This window comes from Sorghum bicolor, chromosome 5 (genome assembly GCF_000003195.3).
Source record: "Sorghum bicolor cultivar BTx623 chromosome 5, Sorghum_bicolor_NCBIv3, whole genome shotgun sequence".
Classification (NCBI taxonomy): domain Eukaryota; kingdom Viridiplantae; phylum Streptophyta; class Magnoliopsida; order Poales; family Poaceae; genus Sorghum; species Sorghum bicolor.
Window position 1 is genome coordinate 1,243,740 of NC_012874.2, and position 20,657 is coordinate 1,264,396.

The 20,657-nt window shown below is 43.0% G+C and overlaps 3 protein-coding genes and 1 long non-coding RNA gene across 4 annotated transcripts; 2 read left to right on the forward strand and 2 right to left on the reverse strand.

Annotated features, from left to right (window-relative positions):
• LOC110435800 lies at positions 479–1,908 on the forward strand. Its single transcript, XR_002453649.1, has 3 exons — positions 479–1,072; positions 1,166–1,228; positions 1,660–1,908. It is a non-coding gene; the product is annotated as an uncharacterized LOC110435800 (long non-coding RNA).
• Positions 1,172–2,774, reverse strand: LOC8081486 (probable WRKY transcription factor 67). The gene is made up of 3 exons (XM_021461847.1): positions 2,437–2,774; positions 2,244–2,351; positions 1,172–2,027 (listed from the first exon to the last, which is right to left on the reverse strand). The coding sequence occupies exons 1-3, from the start codon at positions 2,754–2,756 to the stop codon at positions 1,640–1,642; spliced, it is 816 nt and encodes a 271-aa protein (XP_021317522.1). The 5' UTR covers positions 2,757–2,774; the 3' UTR covers positions 1,172–1,639.
• Positions 7,712–9,458, forward strand: LOC8083007 (cytochrome P450 716B1). Its single transcript, XM_002448859.2, has one exon. The coding sequence runs from the start codon at positions 7,897–7,899 to the stop codon at positions 9,373–9,375; it is 1,479 nt and encodes a 492-aa protein (XP_002448904.1). The 5' UTR covers positions 7,712–7,896; the 3' UTR covers positions 9,376–9,458.
• LOC8067619 (probable WRKY transcription factor 62) lies at positions 17,653–19,458 on the reverse strand. The gene is made up of 3 exons (XM_021461781.1): positions 18,760–19,458; positions 18,572–18,676; positions 17,653–18,227 (listed from the first exon to the last, which is right to left on the reverse strand). Exons 1-3 carry the CDS (start codon positions 19,122–19,124, stop codon positions 17,828–17,830), a joined length of 870 nt encoding a protein of 289 aa, XP_021317456.1. The 5' UTR covers positions 19,125–19,458; the 3' UTR covers positions 17,653–17,827.

Here is a 20,657-nt window from a genome sequence, read left to right on the forward strand (position 1 = left end):
CTGTGTAATTAGTTTTATTTTCGTTTATATTTAATATTTTATGCATGCTTCTAAAGATTCGATGTGACGGAAATTTTGAAAAATTTTAGGTTTGTGGGTGGAAGTAAACAAGGCCTTAGGTGATGCATGGTTATTCTCCATCAGTTTCTCAACAAAAGGTTTGGTAGGGATTTTGGATTTGGATTGTGAAGAAAAATAGTGTGCTTTTGGCAAAGATTATGCAGAATCACATGAGAATCATCCTAAACTTCTATTTCAAGTCTAAACTACAGGTGAGTGAGTGAGTGAGTGACAAATCAAATGGATCAAAGATTAACACAAACAAGCACATGGAAAACCACGCCAACCTACCGGTCCGAAATTAGAGTATGCAGTAAAAAGGAGTAATCCAAATGAACCAATTAATTTTTACCCCCTGAAAGTACAGTGAACCAATGTAATAATGAGTAGTAAAAACAGGCGCATTGGAATTACCGTCTGGCAGCCGCCGGCAGCGAGCCAAAAGCCATCCGTCGGATCGATCGGTTGGACGTATGGGAGAAACCAAGAAGACACACCCACCCACGCCCAGGCCGCCACCGGTTCCCGCTCGCGCCGGCAGTCGGAGTTGGTCGATCGTCACACGACCGACCGCTGGCCGGGTCGCCGGCCGGAGACGGGGAAGGAGGACTGGACTGTGGACACTGGAGAAGATGGGTATGCCGTGCTTGGTGGGCCTTCGGTGACTCCACTTGGGCTGGATTAAGTCACGCTAGTCTAGTGGGCCTCATTTGTGTCCTCTTCGGCTCCGGCGACGGCGGCCGCGGCTTCCTCGGTGATCACCCTGCTGGCTGGCCTTGGATTGTGACTGTGACGTGGAGAAGCTGCAGGTCACCTCTCCCTCTCCCTCTCTGTCTCTGTCTATCTATGGGGAGCAAAAATCCCAATAGGTCTGGCCGTCTGGGCGGATTTCGCTTTGGGGTCCCTGCCAAACCGTGGGCAGTTAAGAGTCGAGTCTTCGGAAACCGATCGAATCGATTGGTCGTACGCGATCACAGAACACGGCACTACGATCTATCGGCACGTGTATAATGTGAATCTTTCATCCCCTAATTTATTTCTGTGGTTGACAAATGAAGGTTGAAGGCAGCGCAGATGATTTATTTGTTCTGTTCTGTGTTTGCAGGGTTCAGTTTCGGCACAGTTCAATTCAACAGCACCTACAAACTGAACAAGGTTCAGCAGTCAGGTGAGAATACAACCGTCCCTACTTGCTAGCTAGGCTGCATTAGGTATTGTATAACATGCAGTTTTCCAGGTTGATTACTAGTATGTCACATATGTCCTATGTCTCTAGTTTTCGTCATCAGTGTTAGCAGAGTAAGAGATGTCAGGAGGACTTTTACCGATGGTAAGACTTTTTGGCAGGGTGTCCTTTTACAGACTTGGAATGACAAGTAATACAATCATGATGCATGCTTTACAGTAATATATGTCACAGCAAAGTCTAGATAGTACATCAGCATTCTAGACCATATATACAACCTTTGTACGATGTATAGTGTAGACTAATGGGTAACACACCAATGTCCTTTTCAGAACTCATGATTTACACCCATATATTGAATAAAAGGACTTTGCTTTGATTCCTCTCGCTTCTTCACGCCCATATGTCTTCAGGGATCATTGGCGAGTTCATAGGGGTAATCTCAAATGCTCTTGCCATTTCAACATCTACGAACTCTGTCAAATATTCTGGCATGTCGGGCACCATGAATAAGCTTTCAAAGATTTCATCCTGAACGCCATGGACATCGGTATTGACAAACACTGAGCTACTGTTTTGGTTTTGACTGACGATTGGCATGCTGTCCTGTGTTGCCCCAACAACATGTGGATGAACTATGCCATCACTGTTGCAAATGTGCTGGCCATAATAGTTAACATTGAACAACCTCACCGTTCCATTGCCATCATTTTCCTTCTGCTGTACTGTTTTAGTTGCAGGACACCCTTGCTCTTTACTATAGGCACATCTATAGTAGCTCCTAGTTAGCAATATGGACATTAGACCTTTCTTTTGGATATATCGAAAATATAAATTTTGTTGTTTACAGTTATACTATTAGATATGTAATATGCATGCCTTTTTGAGCTGCACTACGCAAAAATCTATCCACATATAGATGAGAATCCCGATACCCAAATTCAATATAGATCATAACAAATGCATACATTAGTGCAAATGCTTTTTTCCCATGTACCTAGAATGCTTTGCTCTGGAGATCCACTTCTGCCCATACTTCCTCCAATGACATCCATCAAAGTATGGTGTTTGTGTCACAACTGAACTTATGTGATTTGCATTCTTCCTACCACCACCAAGCAAGAGAAGCAATCAAAATTTTGTGTCCCAGCATATATATGATAAATAAGGATGCTTCTATTACAACTTACCTTCTCTTGTTTCCACGGTCCTTGTTGTTCTCCTCCAATATGTGATTCTCCACGTTATCCTTACCTCCTTTTCCTTTATGCTTGATAAGAATGGCCTGTTTCTCGCTGTTATCACCAAGTTCTAGGGAAGAAATAATCTTACCTGAGCTACTGAATACTTCTTCAAAGAGTTGTTGTATGAGCTTTGCTTGCCCACTGCAGGGATCAAGTATTGGTAGTACAAGGTCATGTAGGTTCATCATGAGAGCCCTTTGGTGTTCAACTTCATTGATGACCTCTTTGTAGCCGCCAAGATTGGAAGATTCAAGGATGTTCATCATGTGTTTGTTTCTCAATATATGTATACGTATAAGTAGCTAATAGCTGGATTGTCGGAATTGAGGGTGCTAGATAATTGCAGCACTGGGCATCTATTTATACAAGCAAATGGCAGCACACAGTCTGAGAGCATGGTGGAGGGAATCAGTTATTGTTCAAATTTTCTCACTAAAAAAAGGACTAGGGAGTGTACTGTCTCTATCCAACTGTCAGTCTGTCAGAACAAAAAATGGCACTATTCAATATCTTGTTTCTTACTTAAACCGACACATAAATGGGTTATGGGTAAGAGGTTATGATGACTTAGGCTTTGTTTAGTTCCGAAAAGTGAAAACTTTTCGGTACTGTAGCACTTTCGTTTGTTTGTGATAAATATTATCTAATCATGGACTAACTAGGATCAAAAGATTCGTCTCGTGATTTACAGCTAAACTGTGTAATTAGTTTTTGTTTTCATCTATATTTAATGTTTCATGCATGAGCCACAAGATTCGATGTGACGGGGAATCTTGAAAACTTTTTGGTTTTCAGGGTGAACTAAACAAGGCCTTATGACTTGTGACACATATCTGTTATCATGCAATGCATCACTTCATTGCGTGATGATTCTTAGGGCGGGGACACATTTGATGTAGCAGTGTTTTATTTAGTGGTATTAGTGTTTTAAATTGTTGGAGAAAGACAAATCTGTATGAATTACTTAGATGTAGTTGATTATATTGCATAAAAGAGATTAATGTTGTCTTTGTATGCATACAAATATAATACAATGGAGTATGTGCATGAAAATACAAAAGTATAAAAATTGCTGATTATATAAATTGTTTGATTGTTTGATGTGTGAACAAACGTTTCTGTCAGGTCGCTTTTTCAGGTTGAAAATGGATCGCCAGTTTGCAGGTATGTTTTATTGATATGGTCGAGAATTGTGGCTGGTGAAGAGGACTTGACAAAATTATGCATGATGCATGTCATGTACCTACATCACTCACATGACATAGATATTCAGAAATGAGGTATATACATTGGCCAATAATTCTGGTTGTTATAAAGAGCAATATTGTCATTAAGCTGGCCCCAAAGATAGTAACATATATGGTTTGACTCGAATGGCATGTCTCAGAAATTGTATCTTATAATCTGTGACAATGTGCTAAAAATACATATAGTTTGGTGGCTTTTGATATTTGAACAGGCCTGCATGACAATGAATTTGTTTTTTCGGAGTTTATATAGCAGGCATGATTCATGCATGTATAATATTCTGAAGTGTAATTAGTGATAAATAGGTTATGGCATCATTTATCATCAGTTTGATTAAACTTTTGTGTAAAAGCTCATTTTATGTCACATGACTCATGTGACTCGCCCTGCATCGCTTGCTTTGGGCAGCTCCCCATGACCCCAGCTAGCACCCCTCCGTAGCCTTGCTCGGCCTTCGCCGCTACCGGAGGCCCAGCAGGTGGTGAGGAGGGCGGTAGCGAGGCCTCTCTCTGCCTTCCTCGCACTTTCCCCCCTCCTTCCTTCTCCTTCCTCCCCCATCCTTGCTCTTCGTTGTGCATGCCGTTGCGGCCAAATCCACTCAAGGGATGACGGATCCTGCAGCTAGAAGGGTGGATTTGGCATTCTTCGATGCGGTTCGGGCTGCGGCGGCACGCTCTAGGCAAGGGGTGGGTGGATTCGTGATCTGCTGCCTGGATGGTTGGCTGGTGGCTCCTCCGGTGGTGGCCGTTCTGCTACGCTGCATCGGGGGAGGAGGGGGGGGGTCATCGCGGGTTCGTTGGAATCTAGGCGTTGTGGACGGTTCTGGTGGTCGATGGCTCATGCTCACTGGATCTGTGGCAGCATGGCTTTGGCGGCACCGTAGGCCTGGATGCAGCACTGTTTCGGGCGCAGCAGCCTCCTGGATCTGGTTGCTAGGATTTCTACGGCAGCCGGGTTTGGCGACACGGTTGCTCATGTCGGGGCTAGCCCAAGCCTGGTACAGCGTGGGTTGATGCGGGGGCTGCTCAGTAGGGGTTGGGACGTTGGTCGGCTGGACGACTAGAGATTCTTCTAATCCTAGCCCTCTTCCCTGGCCATCTACCTTCCCTTTGGTTAGGCTGACTTTCATGGCGGAGCTGGTCGGATCTAGTTGTTGCTGACCGGCTTTGACGAATCCAGCAGGTGGACTCTTCGAGAGGCTTCTCCCAACGCTTCTCTTGGCTGGTTGTCCTAGGGGCGACGGTCGGGCAGGGCTGCTGTTGAGTCCTCGCCGCACCCTAGTTGGGTCTCTGATAGCGGCGGTGTGGAGGATGCATGAGGTCAGAGTGAAAGCTTGGACGACAATGTCTGCGGACGTCATTCCCTTCTTAGAGGCTTAATTTTCTACCTCTCATCCTACTGTTCTAGATTTTGCAGGTGAAAACATTCCCTAATTGGGCTAGCTTGTCAGCGCTCCTAGCGTCATTTCCTTCTTGAAGGCTTTAGGCTATCCAATTTTCGTTGTTCATTTCTTGTCGTCTGCCATGGCGTTGTGCTCAAAAAAGTAGTGGCGCAAATTGTGATCGTTGGCTGAGTTGTACCGAAGTTGTGTGGGATGAGTGGAACATTCTCCTTAGTTGTATGGTTTTTTTCGCCCACTTCCCATTTAAAAAACTGGACGAGCACTTGCCATTTTTTTCTTTCTTCATCTAATAGAAATCGCAACAAAGCTTTTATCGTCCTTTCTAAAGAAATTAAACTTTTGTGTACATCAATTATATGAAAGTCTTTTTATATCAATCCTCATATCGGCATGACAAGAGTACTAACTAGGTTGATATGGATGGAGTCTATTCGATTAAGCTAAGTAATTGTCAAACAATGAATGTGGTTAAGAATCCTAGATATTTTTTTTAGTGAAATAGGAGGGTAGCCCCTCTACTGGACTTTTATTAACTTGAGCAAGAGTTTTATTGTGTCAAATTATGAAACAAAGAAAGTTACAAAAAAGACCATACTAATTACCTAAATGCTTCTAGCCATTGATCAATGAAAGGATGGTAACTTGCTTTTGCTCGAATAATAATCCAAGCAAACTCTGTTTTTTTATAGATTTGCAGCTTGCAATTGAGTAATGTTTATGAGGATTGCAACATTCATGACTTCCCAAATGGACCAGATCATTGTAATTATTATCCAATGTTTTAAATAGCCGGATAAAGCATTTTGCTTTCCAAGTCCCAAAACAGGCTATAACGAACTATAGCAACTGAGACATGTAGCTTTCTAACTCCCAAAACAGGCTATAATGGGCTACAGCAGCAGCTAGCTAAGAGTTAACTTGTACATGAAAAATCTTAGCTAAATTCTTCTCAAACAGCTATAGTCGGAAATAGCGGAAGCTATAGCCGGAGATTAAAACCTTGTCATTATCTCCATAAAGAAGGGCACATGCAGAATTCCTTTGGCATGATCCAGAGAAGCAAGACAATCCCCAGGGTGTGAAACAATGAGTCATAGAGTGAGCCAACATGCTTCTGCAAATGGACAGAGAAGGAAAAGATGCTCCACAGTTTCCTCAATCTGGTGACCACACAATTCACAATCATAAACCTCTAGAACCATATTCTTTCTCTTCAGCAAAGCCCTGGTGCTAAGTCTATTTTTCAGCCATTTTCTTTTCTCCGACTTGCAGGAGAGCTGATCTATCACTAGATCTTTCAGTGAAGACAATGGAGCATATTTTCACACTAGCTGCCACAGAATGGGTCATTGTGATTCTCAAACAGTGATGAGCAGCAAAAATCCACAAACAAAACAACAGACAGACCAAAGAGAACTTATTTTTTGATATGAATTGTGTATGGATAGCACCACTTAGATTATCTGTAGCCTTGAATTGGGTTTCGCTGACTACCATCATTTTCAACCAAACACAGAGAAGCAAACAAAGTGATATGTGGTGAATATGTAGGATTCCTGAGCACCAAATGAATGTCATACATTTGAGCCATACATAACTATACAACATAAATTGTGACAGAACATAAGAGATGTCTAGTCACCAAATCTTTCCCTATATATATGTGAAATAGAACCAAACCCTCTTGCTCGACTTCATGCATTTGCCCTAGTGGGCACACAGAAAAAAGATCTGCCCATTGGCATACAACCTGGCCCAAGACATGTATGTGTTTCCAAAGGCACTAGCAGCCAAGAGGCCCAAGATTACAGAAGGCGTTAGGCGCTCTCTAGGCTGGAACCCTTTGCCTAGAGCCTAGGTGCAACTAGGCGTTAGCATATATACACATATATGTTTAAAAAAAAGAGGAAATGAGAGATAAGTGGACTGTATTGAAGAGAAAGTCCCATCAAATAGCCCAAAGCAAAAGTCTGAAGTACTCCCACCCCACCGACGCCCTATCCCTAGGTCTTTCTTCCCCATATATATGAGCAATTCATTTACGAGTATAATTCAACAAGCATTAACTAGGACCATGCAATACTCATATCCATTCACATACAACACGTGGAGCTTTACATCGCCTCTAGCTTAGTCACTAACTACGAATGCAATGGATAAACACACTGCTAATCATTGATTTCGTAAGGCTGGCATGGCTGGATAAGGATGAAAGGCCTTATGTTAATTTACAGGAGTGGAGTCCTTTGTTTTCATATCCTAATTCCTAATGACAATCTAACATATATAATATTCATGTCCTTGTCACTTGTCAGTTTGATTACACCCAACTCAATACCAATAGAGTAACCGAGTAAGTACAGCCCAAATCAAAGCATCACGATGTGACTTACTTACCTTGGGCCTTGTTTCGTTCCGAAAAAATTTCGGATTTTGTTACTGTAGCACTTTTGTTTTTATTTTATCATGAACTAACTAGGATTAAAAGATTCGTCTTGCGATTTACAGACAAACTATGTAATTAGTTTTTATTTTCGTCTATATTTAATGCTTCATGCATGTGCCGCAAGATTCGATGTGACGGGGAATCTTGAAAACTTTTTGGATTTCGGGGTGAAGTAAACAAGACTATACTCTAATGGTATCTCGTCGCGGAATCCACCCAGTACAGATACGGCGGAGTGAGCAAAAGCAGTTTAATTTCGAGACTGTCAACTCAACGCACCCGATTGATCGACCCAATTAGAGCAAAAGCAATGGAGGCTGCTGATTCGATGACCATGGCCATCGTTGTTGCCGCGTTTCTTGTATCGCTCCCGGTGCTGTATCGTCTCCTCTTCCCCGGCGCCGGCGACAAGACGAGCAGAAAGGCCCTGATCCCTCCCGGCTCCTTCGGCCTGCCCGTCGTCGGACATACGCTTAGCCTGCTGAGCGCCCTTCGCGCCAACACCGCCGAGGACTGGCTCCGCCGCCGCGCCGCGGCTTACGGCCCGGTGTCACGGCTGTCCCTCTTCCGGTACCGGACGGCCTTCCTCGTCGGGCCCTCCGCCAACAAGTTCGTCTTCACCAGCCCCGCGCTGACCACCATGAACAGCGAGGCCTTCAGCCGCATGGTGGGCCGGCGGACGGTCCGCGACGTGGTCGGCGACGAGCACGCCCGCGTCAGGGCCATGATGATGCAGTTCCTCAAGCTGGACGCCGTCAAGAGGCACGTCGCCAGCATGGACGCCGAGGTCCGGCGCCACCTCGACGCGCACTGGCCGCGCGGCCGGGGCAGCGTGGCGGTGATGCCGTCGATGAAGACGCTCACCTTCGACGTCATGAGCACCGTCCTTTTCGGGCTGGTGGGGAAGGAGAAGGAGAAGGACGCCGCCGCCGTCCGGCGGGAGCTGTCGGCGGAGTTCCAGCAGCTGGTGCAGGGCATCTGGGCGGTCCCGCTCAACCTGCCCTTCACCAGGTTCAGCCGGTGCCTGGCCGCGAGCCGGCGCGGGCGGCGCGCCGTCGCGGGGGTCATCGAGGAGAGGAGGGCCAAGCTGCAGCGCGGGGAGAGCTCGCCGGCCGACGACATAATCACCCACATGCTCTCCAAGGGGCTCCCCGACGAGGAGATCACGGACAACGTCATGTTCCTCATGGTGGCCGCGCACGACACGACGGCGGCGCTCATCACCTTCCTCCTCCGGCATCTCGACGCCAACAGAGACGCCTACGCCAAAGTTGTCCAAGAGCAAGAGGAGATCGCGCGGTGCAAGGCGGCAGGGGAGGCTCTGTCGTGGGACGACCTCTGCAGGATGAGGTACACCTGGGCGGCGGCGATGGAGACGCTGCGGCTGGTCCCGCCGGCGTTCAGCATGCTGAGGAAGGCGCTCGTGGACGTCGAGTACGGCGGCTACGTGATCCCCAAAGGGTGGCAGGTGATGTACGCGACCAACATGACGCACTGGAGCCCGGCCATCTTCCCGGACCCCGGCCGGTTCGACCCGGCGCGGTTCCAGGACCCGTCGGCCATACCGCCCTACGGCTTCGTGCCGTTCGGCGGCGGCGCACGCATCTGCCCCGGGAACGAGTTCGCCAAGGTGGAGACGCTGGTCGCCGTGCACCACATCGTGACGCGCTTCAGGTGGAAGCTCGCCGCCGGCTGCGACGGCAGCTTCTCCAGGTCGCCCATGCCGTACCCGTCTCAGGGCCTCCTCATCGACGTCGAGCCTATCGATCAAGGAAACACCTCCCGCTGAAATTCAGTTCAAAATTATGTAGAAAACGGCTTCTGATTTAGCGCATGAATCATGAGAAATATGCTGTATCGCAGTCAAGACAATGCAGCACATTTTCGGGCGCACTAGCTACCAGAATGGGTCATTAATTGTGATTCTCAAACAATGATAAGCAGAAAAAGTCCACAAACAAAACAACAGACAGACCAAAGAGAAATTATTTTCTAGAGAACTGCTCCGGTACTCCTCTTTCTATAAATTGCACAGATCTCAAAGCTACTCATTCTAATTAATTAATCAATTATTTTCTTAAAATTTCCAACTTGGGCCCCCATGTGGGTCTGGCATGTCTAAACCCAGTCCGTGTCCAGCCCAAATGTAATTCTAATTCATCTTTCTCGATCGCTTCGTGACTTATTCCCTTATACGCAGGCAGCCGGCCGGCGGCCATGTATAGCGCCGCAACCAGTACCAGGCAATGGTTCAATAAAAAAAAGTAGGTAATGGAATGGAAAGGCGTCGCGATGGTGTGCAGGTGCGTTTCTTGTCGGATGCTAGCGTATAGGAAAACCCAGATCAAAACAACAAAAATCAAAGAAGGTAAAATCTAGACTGGATTTGGTTAGGCACTCCTCTCGTGCTTGTGCGGCGAGGACAATCACGGAGCACTGCCGCCGGCTGCCTGCACGTGTGGAAACGGAACAGGAACAAAAAAAGAGAGAGAGAGATGAGTTACGGTTGCATTTGGCCTGGGCACGGGTTAGGTTTATAGAGATCAAACGAAGCCCAGGTGGAAAAAGGTTTATAGGCAAACATTTAATAATTATTATTTGCTTTGAGATCTGTGCAATTTTTAAAAAAAGAGTACCGGAGCAGTTCTCTATTTTCTAATATGAATTATGTATGGATAGCACCGCTTAGATGAACTGTAGCCTTGAGCTGGGTTTCCCTGACCACCATCATTTTCAACCAAAAAAAAGAAGAAAACAAAAAAGTGATATGTGGTGAACATGTAGGATCCCTGAACACTAAATGAATGTCATACATTTGAGCCATACATACCCATACAACCTAGAGTGTGACAGAACATAGGAGATGTCTATTCACCAGATCTTTCCCTATATATGTGAAATAGCATCAGATCGACCCTCCTTTTTCTCGTCTTCATGCATTTGTTGTAGTGTGCACACAGAAAAAAAAATGCTTCCAACTTTGAGGTCTAAATATTCAAACATGAACCTAATGTCTTCTATCTTGGATGTGGACCACGAGTTCCCACCTGCCATGTGTACAATCATGCAAGAGAGGGCTTATATGGCCAACCTAGCATACTTGGCACATTTGATATACTAGGTACCAAGATTCCAATAATGTGCGAGTGCCACCACACGGTTCAGCATACTGACAGTTTGTGGTGCAAAGTTCCGCATTTTGTGATGAGCCGCAAGCACTTGGAAGATGTGTGGGTCATGGCCACAAAGAGCAAATAAAATCATGCATGTGTTTCCAAAGGCACTACCAGCCAAGGTTACAAAAGACGCTACACACTCTCTAGGCAGTGGCGCTTCACCTAGAGCCTAGCGTGCCTATGTGTTAACATATACACATATGTATAAAAAACAAAAAAAATAAGTGGACCATATTGAAGAGAAAGGCCCATCAAATAGACCAAAGCTTAAGTCTGAAGTACTGCCACTCCACTAACACCTTATCCTTGAGTCTTCCTTCGCGGTCTGCTCGGTCTCCTGCATTAGCTATCGTTGCCGACACCTCTCCCTCTCCTACATCTCTCTCTCTCTCTCTCTCTCTCTCTAGTTGTGTCGCCCGCCCACACACACACGCGCCTACTACCACCCACACACGCCTGTGCTCGTCATCCAACTCTGCCCAATGCTCCTCCCCCACTAGTGACCTCTACTTGACATCCGTTCCTGCCCCCACCACTGCCCAACGTTTGTGTCTCCTACACACGTCCCTACCTTAGGTGTATATGCACGCATATGGCTGACAACGGGCTGGCGTCGCTTAGGGTACCACCAAACTCCCTCCCCAGGCAAGGAACCCCACCGTTCAGCATAGAGCCACACCTGGTGAGTGTGGAAGAGCACCTTTTTGAACTGCTAGCAACACAATAGATATAGGTGTATTGTTGGTGATGTGCCCGTGGGCTAAAATAGGATTGATTCTCGAGAGTCCTAATGGCCTTTAGGATAGAAGGACATTAATTGTTTTGTTCAATGGTTAGTTGGAAACTGGCCTGCACCTGTGTTTGACCTTTCCTTTTGCTAGATAGTCTAGAACAAGATGATGGCGTGGGAAAATTTTGGCATACCTTTAATAATCCCGCAAATAGATGAACCATTGGCTATTAGTACTTGGTGGAAAATAGCTGCCTCGTCTATCTCCAAAGAATAGAGACGATAGTCCAATGGTGTTGCAATCTACATAATGGGAAACTTAGGGAAGGAATGTAACCGAAGAATTTTCGAAAATAGCTTCCAATCATCTCTACAAGTGGCCTCGAGAGCAAAAGATGACATCAACTAATGAAAGAGTGCATTTTGTTCGAGCGTTTGATTTTCGTTATTGTAGCTCCCACTCCCATTCCTCTTCTCTGGGATCTTCAGGCTCAAATTTTCCTAACCCTAGATCATATATGGGTAGTTGTGTTGCTAGATCCTTTGTATGCTTTAAACTAAAATTGTGTGCCTCTATTGTGTGCTTTATACTCTCTTTTCTATTTAATTGAAACTTCTGTCATTTTTGTAAAACTAAAATTGTGGGTGATGTGTTCATCTCTATAGTAGTGTAGTATAGAAAAATATGTAAAATGTGTGAGCTTAGCTCTTCGTCATAAATAGCTAACCTATCATTCTCTCTCCTTTTTATGGAATAAAAGATTCTATGAGCTAGCTTTTTAACATGTTGTTGACACCATTTTTGGACACAAATCGGGATAGTCAATGAGGCTTGAATCGGCAGTCAGAGAGGTGATGTGTCTGGCCGATAAGAAGATTGCCGATAGCCGATGATGCCGATGATAGAACAATAGAGGGAAGATGTTGCTAAGTCTGGTGGTAGTTGCCGATCATTACCGATTACTAATGATTGCCGATGACGATGAGGAAAGGTATGGGAATTGTTAAAAGAGATATAGGGCGTGTGCCAACGAAGACAATGGTGGTATGCCAATCACCAGGATGGATAGGTAGTTATTTTCCATATTTGTTAGGGTTTATTTTATGTACGAGTCCTGTTTGGTTTGGAATTAAATCCTAATCGTATATGGTTGTAACTCTTTAGGACAGAGTATAAATATAGGCCTGGTAGCGATGTAAGAAGGACAATCAATCAATATCATACACAAGTTTTACATCTACTAATTCATCTACTTTTCGATGACTTCGTCAACTCGCATATTTCCTTTTACTTACGAGTTCTTAAGGATTCATCGAGCAATACTCGACGAATTCTCGAGTTCTGCATGAATACCTATTGGCCGTGGCATCCGGGCGCATCGCTGTTGTCGGGACCAAAGTATTCGAGTTATCACCTTTGTCGATTGCAAGGTCAAATCGGCTGGCACGCCTTAACGTTTGAATCAGGTATTAGCCCTTTGTGTTTGCAGATATATTTTTGCATCAACACATGTAAGAGCTGCCCTTAATTAGCATTTCTGCCTACTATAAAGTTTTATGCCCGTGCATCGCAACACTAAAAAAAATTGTAAAACATGATCCGCTCTTGAACTTGGCTAGCCTGGGTTCGTATTTGTGTCTACCAAAATGTTTCTTAGTTTTATTTCAAGATTTAGGCAAAATGCTCGTTGATGGGCAATCTTCAAGGGATGCATTTATGATATTGTACATACACACACATAAAAGTTCATGTCACCCTAACAAGATTTATTGATTCATAATAAACCTTTTAGATACAATCATCTCAATGAAGTACTATAAGTTTGCTTCCCATAGATGATCACCCATTAAGAACAAAACAATACATTACTCGATTAACATAATCATCAATAAAACCTATCCAAACAAGCTAGGAAACAAACAAAAATGAATTCGATCCGGCCACGTGCACTAGCTGTGTGGGAAGATAGTTAGAGAGCAAACCATAGCTCATCATGGGTGATGAAGATAGGAATGAGTTGGGATGAGGCAGGGTGCACGCCGCACCACCAGCACATCTGTGCCCCCTCTCGCAATCCCCAAGGTAAAGTTTATTTTTCCTTTGAGTACATGTGTCTTCACTCTACCACCCATTAGATTCACATTGAGAAGTGTGCAAACACATATCTCAATGCAAAATTGCATTGAGATGTGTGTTTGCATACTTCTTAAAACGAATCCAATGAGTAAGAGAGTGAGGGCATATGCCCTTAAGGATAAAAAACGTCTTCCAATCCCCAATCAGGATCTTCCCATAACTCCGGAAGAGTCCTGTTGGCGCAACAGTGTGGTTCAAGCAACGGTCTTGTTGGCGCAGGGGTGAAGCTAGGGAGGTGGTGACGTGTGGCGTCGGCAGTGTGCCGCTAGCTTTGGTGACTGGAGTGTTGAGGCACAGCTCGGCTTAGGCCTTGTTTGGATTCAATTTTAGTATTTTCGTTTGTATTTGATAATTATTGTCTATAGACTAATTAAGCTTAAAAGTTTTGTCTCGCAATTTACAGTGTACCATTAGCTTTTGTTTTCGTCTACATTTAATACTCTATGCATGTGTCTAAAGATTCGATGTGATGAAGAATTTTGTAAACTTTTAGAATTTTGAAGGCATCTAAACAAGGCCTTAGGCCCTATTTGGTTACGGACGGTAAAGTTTACCGCCCATCATATCAAATGTTTGGACACATGCATGAAGTACTAAATATAGACTATTTACAAAACTAAAAACATGGCTAGAGAGTAATTTGTGAGACGAATCTTTTAAGCCTAATTAATCTATGATTGGACATTAATTGCTAAATAAAATAAAAATGTTATAGTAGCCCAAAGCATGACACCTGCACTGCTCTAACAATAGGGGTATCAGGACGCGCATGTGGTGAAAACGACAGAAGCAGTGACTCACGGTGAAAAATTGCAACTTGTAATTTGATATATTTGGTTACCATGTATTTATTCTTGTATGTGGTTTGATACACTTTTGATTTTGTATTTAATATGACTTGTATGTGTGATAGTAACAACATTTGATTATGTGTTACTATACAAACGTATGTGATTACGTGTACGTGACATATGTGTATCATGTCATTAATGTGTACACACGTGTGTCAGCGAGTGGCCGGTAACATGAGTACATACGGTATGTAACTTACATGTAGGTAGCGTGTGTATACATGTTAGTACGTGTATGGCAATGCGAATAGCTATATGGACAATTTTACAAAACTGAATTTATTTTGGAAAAAATGGAAAAAAGTTGTCTACCAGATCAGTAGATCATACTCTGCTCGAGGACGGTCGTGGGTGCACTCTACTGCACCCGATGCGAGTCAGCCTGGCCACTGTCGACCGCTTCCGTGCATGCTCCATCGTAATCCCGTGATTTGAAGAATCCAAATTGGGATCTTTTCTCCTGACATTAAGGCAATCAGCAATGATTACTTTTTTGTTTTCTTGGATTTTTTAATTTATTAAATAATTTATAAAATATAAAATCAATGACTTAGATTAATTTGAGATATTACCTTTCTGAAGGTAAAAGACGTACCTTAGCATTGCCCATACCTTAATTAGGCCCTGTTTAGTTCTCTACCAAAATTTTTTTCATCCATCCCATCGAATCTTTTGACACATGCATGGAACATTAAATGTAGATAAAAAAATAAACTAATTACACAGTTTAGTTAAGAATCGCGAGACGAATCTTTTAAGCCTAGTTACTCCATGATTAGCCTTAAGTGCTACAGTAACCCACATATGCTAATGACAGATTAATTATGCTTAATAAATTTGTCTTGCAGTTTCCTGACGAGCTATGTAATTTGTTTTTTTATTAGTTTCTAAAAACCCCTTCCGACATCCTTCCGACACATCCGATGTGACACCCAAAAAATTTTCGTTCCCAATCTAAACGGGCCCTTAGTCAATTAGCTAACGGAGTCATTGTGTCTTGCTTGGATACCGTCAGGTGTTTGGTGAAGTGACGCATACATACTATTAATTCTTACTGCTGGTTATTGTGTATATATAGTGTAGTGTTATCATAACAAATTTGATGCAAAAGTAACTACTGTATATATTATACTCCCTATATATGGAGAGGCCAACTCGTATACTAAACTATACTACCAGTTCATACATTAACATATACATACTATATCCCTTTTGTTAATCATACATTAACATATACATATATCCCTTTTGTTAATTATAGGTTGCAAGTTGCAACATCAATTTTATCCAGCTGACCTGGGAACGCACGTGGTGGTCCAGAGCATATACGACAAAATTGTGGCGGCTGGGGGTCAACAGACCCTGTTTATTGCTCAATAATCAACAGCTACTTGTCATCATACAATAGTTAATTACTCGCAATTGCTTGCTGTTGTGATGCATGACTCTGAACTAACATATGTTTCCCATATTAAGGTCATGCTGATATTCCAATTTTAGAACGCGATAATCACATACAACGATACAAGGATATTGCATTGTGAGAGAATCCAATGAATATTTGGACTAATAGTAGATTCTAATAGGTGTGATGACTTTCTCTCTTTATATTCAGACAAATACTTGTCGCACTATGGTCTACTAGTTAGTTCTTTTTGTTCGCAACTTTCTTTATTCCTGACCAAATAGAGGCAAGAATAGAGATGAGAATGCGTCCGGTCCACTCATTGGATAGTGGACCTCACCCTGTGTGTTTGAAAAAAAAAATATATAGTACACTAGTATACATGTTACTTATTTCTCATTCTATTCCCCTTTCTCTCATTAGTTGTCTGCCATCCCACACTGTTCCTAAGACTTGATTCATAGGAGAGCTGCATATCATTTCACTAATAAGACTAATCACACTGAACTTGCAAAGGTCCTCAAACCCTCCCAAACGACCTCGCAAGAAGCTCCTGGCGGCCTTCTGCTCCTGCTGAGAACCAAGATTTCACCCATAAAAGACAGCTCGTAGCAGCGCTTTGATGTTTGGGATTAGAGCTGCTAAAAACGCAGTTGTTCTTATGCTTACAGATTTCCCAAGACACTAATATTGACAGTGATTTGAACCCCCTTTTTGCGATCTTTTGCCACTCTCTGACTGCCATTCATTCATCCATATATCAAATTACAGGCTCCAAATCTTATGAGTGCATCCACAAGTTGATGTACTTAAATGCTATAGAAAAAAGTTAGCATAAGTAACCTTGCTTGGATCTCATCAGGTGCTCGGTGAAATGAACATAATTAACAAACGGTAAGCACGCGGCCTCCTAAGTCAGGTTCTTTTCATATTTACAGATCAAATCTGATCCAATAACTTAACAGATATATGCTTCCTACATACTGGCATATATTATATATATACCAACTTGTCCGATTAAAAATATATATTATTTTGCATCATAACCAAGGTAGATATATAAATGGGTACGGTACGTCCTTTTTGATATTAATACTTGGTTTCAACATCATTCCTTAATCTAAACATCATTCCTTAATCTATCTCACTATATTAATTACCAAGTGGCAACTGTTCTGGAAAAAAACTAAGAGCATATACGACAATCTTGTGGCGGCCATGGGTCAGACCGCGTGCCTATGATTTTTAATGACATATTAGTAAGTCTACTATATTTAATTTGCTTGACAACTAGTTGTTGCATTGCTATGCAATATACCTCTGAAATATATTTCCAGAATGAGGTAGCCCTAGTATAATATGTGAAATACAGAATACAATGATGAGTAAGAAGGTGAGGATCCTATGAACTCTGATTGTTAGTTGATTCCTAGTTGGGCTAGAAATGTCAAGGCATATGTTTAGTTTTTGGTTTACGTTTACCATACCGTCAAGAAAGGCAGATGGAGGATTAATTCCAGCCGGATCAACATGGTAAGCCACCATGTGATGATATCAAAATCGTGCCCAAATGTATTGAGGATTTGTCATGAAAACTGTTTTTGTCAGTAAATGGCTCAGTTTTCTCTTTTTACTTGTTAGAGAGTTGCTACAAATTGAAATTAGAATTGCACCAGAGTGCTGTCCTTGAAGCCTTGAAGGTTATGCAATAGATTGTTCTCTTTCTTTCGCGCTCTTCTTTTCATATATAACTTTTTGATACAGAAGGACACAAAATTGACCGTATATATACTTAGTATTGAACATTGTGCAAATGATATTTTTAACACTAGACAACTAATCACAAGCTCCTGATGAGATATATACCTTATTACATACCTCTCTTCAAAACATATCAAATTATCGACTAATTGTCGCTAGCTTTTCATCGGTTTCTAAGTTATCAGGGTCCAAATCTCAGGAGTGCATCCAACTCCCAACTATCCAAATCCAAGGGGGCAAACACAGTCATCTCGAATGGCTCATACATGTCCTTTGTGACCAACTCTTCAGATTTGTTGACGAACGGCTTATCCTCATGTAGAGATGTCTGATTCTGATGGTCACAAGGATCTGTACAGGTGCTTGATATGCTGGAGTGGCTGTCGCTGCTGCTCCTAGTGTTTATTTCAGAGTCATCAGGGCTTGAATTAGCACCATCATTGTCCTTACAAGTATGCTGGCCATAGTAAACGACCGTGTACATCAGGGTATGATCGGCGCCACTGCTGTCATCTTGTTGCTGCACCGTCTTAGTTGCTTTGCAGCCTTGTTCCTGTCTGTAGGTGCATCTGTAGTAGCTCCTGCATATGTACCTCAATTAGCTGGTGACAAATACAGCTTATTGCAAATTTGCGTCACTATATCTAACTTTGTGCATATACTAATTAACACAGTAAAGTCATGGGCTAATCTAGGATCAGCCTAAGCCGGCCTATAGATCAAGTTCAGTACAAAAAAAGAAAATGGCAGTGTCCTTCCTTTATCATCCCAAACTGAATTTCTACCACCTAGCTTGCTTAACATCATTGGAGCAACATGCGGCATAATTGCTTGGTAATAGGGAGGATTTTTTTTTAAAAAAAAGGAACGAAAGAACAACCCAGGAAATACATATCTTTCGAATTAATAAGAAGGATAAATTCACCTTGAGTGTTTGGTGTTGTTGATGTGCTTCTGCCCATACTTCCTCCATTGGCGGCCATCGTAGTGCGGCACAGGTGTTTCAAGTGACACAGAGTCATCAAATCTCCTGCTTAAAATTTTATTTCTGGATTAATAATCATATGCAACCTCAAGAAGCATTTCAAATGAACTCATTAGCTCACATGGTACCTTCTCTTGTGCTGATGACGGGGTTTAGCAGCAGTAACACCCTCCTCATTCTTGCAGTCGACAGAGGAAATCTTCTTTACTCTCTTCTTGTCATCCACCAGCACATCATCATCATCATGAGGTCGTCGAGTACTTCGAGACTGATGCATCTGCAGCTCGGCCATGGCCTTGCTGGAGCAATCCAGGATGTTCTGGAACATCTGGGCGACAAGCTCAGAGCGCTCGTCGGCCTGCAGCACAGGGAGCACGATTGCTCGCAGCTGTGTCACCAGAGACTGCCCCCTGGCGATCTCCTTCACCGCCGACCGGTGATCAGAAGCTGAAGATTCAGCAAGACATCTGCTATTATACTGTTGGTGCTTCATCCTTGCTAGTTTTCTTCTTCTAGCTTGCTCTTGGATCTGAAGAGCTGGTGATGTGGGAAGAAACTAAGCTACTAAGCTTAATTAGCTTAGCTGCAGGTTCTTTGCAGGAAATTGTCAGAGAAGGAATCAAGCAAGGAAGAAGAAGCTAGTCATCTGGCTGGCTATGGGGAATTGGCGATTAGGTTACCGCTAGTCCGCTCTACTTATATACGGCATGACAACATAATTAATGGACCAACTTGCGCAGTAATATAATCTGCTGTGCCTGCGTGCGTAGGCAGGTGCAGAGCACATGAAAACAGGCAAGGATTCAGACTTTGCAGAGCTACCACGCGCTTATAGGTTGCATTGGTCCTCTACTCCTCTGTTACTACTATTATTACTAGTACAAGATGCATTCATGCATGTACTAGTGATTTGGAAAGATCATGGTTAGATTCTGCAGTCGTAGTCATGAAATTAACCTGGGACAAGGATTGGTTAACTTCATCGTAGTAAATTGTCGCTTGTTCTCACCAGGTATTGCCTGCTCCGAAAACAATCTAGCTAGTCTAGTCAGTGAGCAGTCGCTTTTGGTTCTCCCATGACCTTTTCAGATTTTACTGTGTTCTGCCATAGTAAACAACAATCCCTTTGGAATCTGAAAACAAAAGAGCTTGTTTGAATAAGCAGGGATTATAAATTGAGAATTAGTTTCTCCAGACCTGAATATGGTCTGGTTCTCACATGCATGTTCAGAAACAGGACCTTTTTCCGCTTCTTCTCAGGTTCAAACACATATGAAATGAATTACGACTAATGCATCCAAATCAGCACTCTCTGCATACATGCTAGATATTCATGCTATATATATTTTTGAGAGAAAGTGAGAAAATTATGCACAGGCCTGAACTCTTTGATTAAAAGTGTGACTAACCATGGATTAGCACGACCATGACAAAACTAAGAAATAAAAGAAAACGCAGCACTACTCAAATACAAGCCACATGATGTGCAATAAATTAAATAAGTTAGCTTACTTGGAGATACAAATTCTAAAGTTTCCATATCATGCTGACGGAAGCACGCTCACCTCAGCACAAATTCGTCATGCTCCTAAGCAATATTATGTTTCACGTAGGCTCAAATTTACCCGTGCTGTTTGCAGAAAAAATGCTCTGCCAGTCCACGTTGCTGACGTATCAACAATTCATATGCCACAGCGTATTGCTTAGTTTTCCAAGGGCATTTAGTTCTTAATTGGAGTGAACGATGAGCTTCAGAAAAACTGAGCAACAAATGTGGACTTGGATACGGGTTTTTTCAAACATAGACTAGCACACATTTGTTCCTTTGCGCCGACTACATCAAGGTCTAGTTTTTCTTTTCTTAAAAATAACCATGGTCAAGATTTTAACATTATTTTCCACAAAGAAGATCAAAGACCAACATCAGTGTCAAGCTTTTGACATAGTTTCGCTATGCGGTGTTGCTACTACGACAGCAGAAGAGAAAGAGATACACATACACACTCATCATGCCATAAGCCTCTCT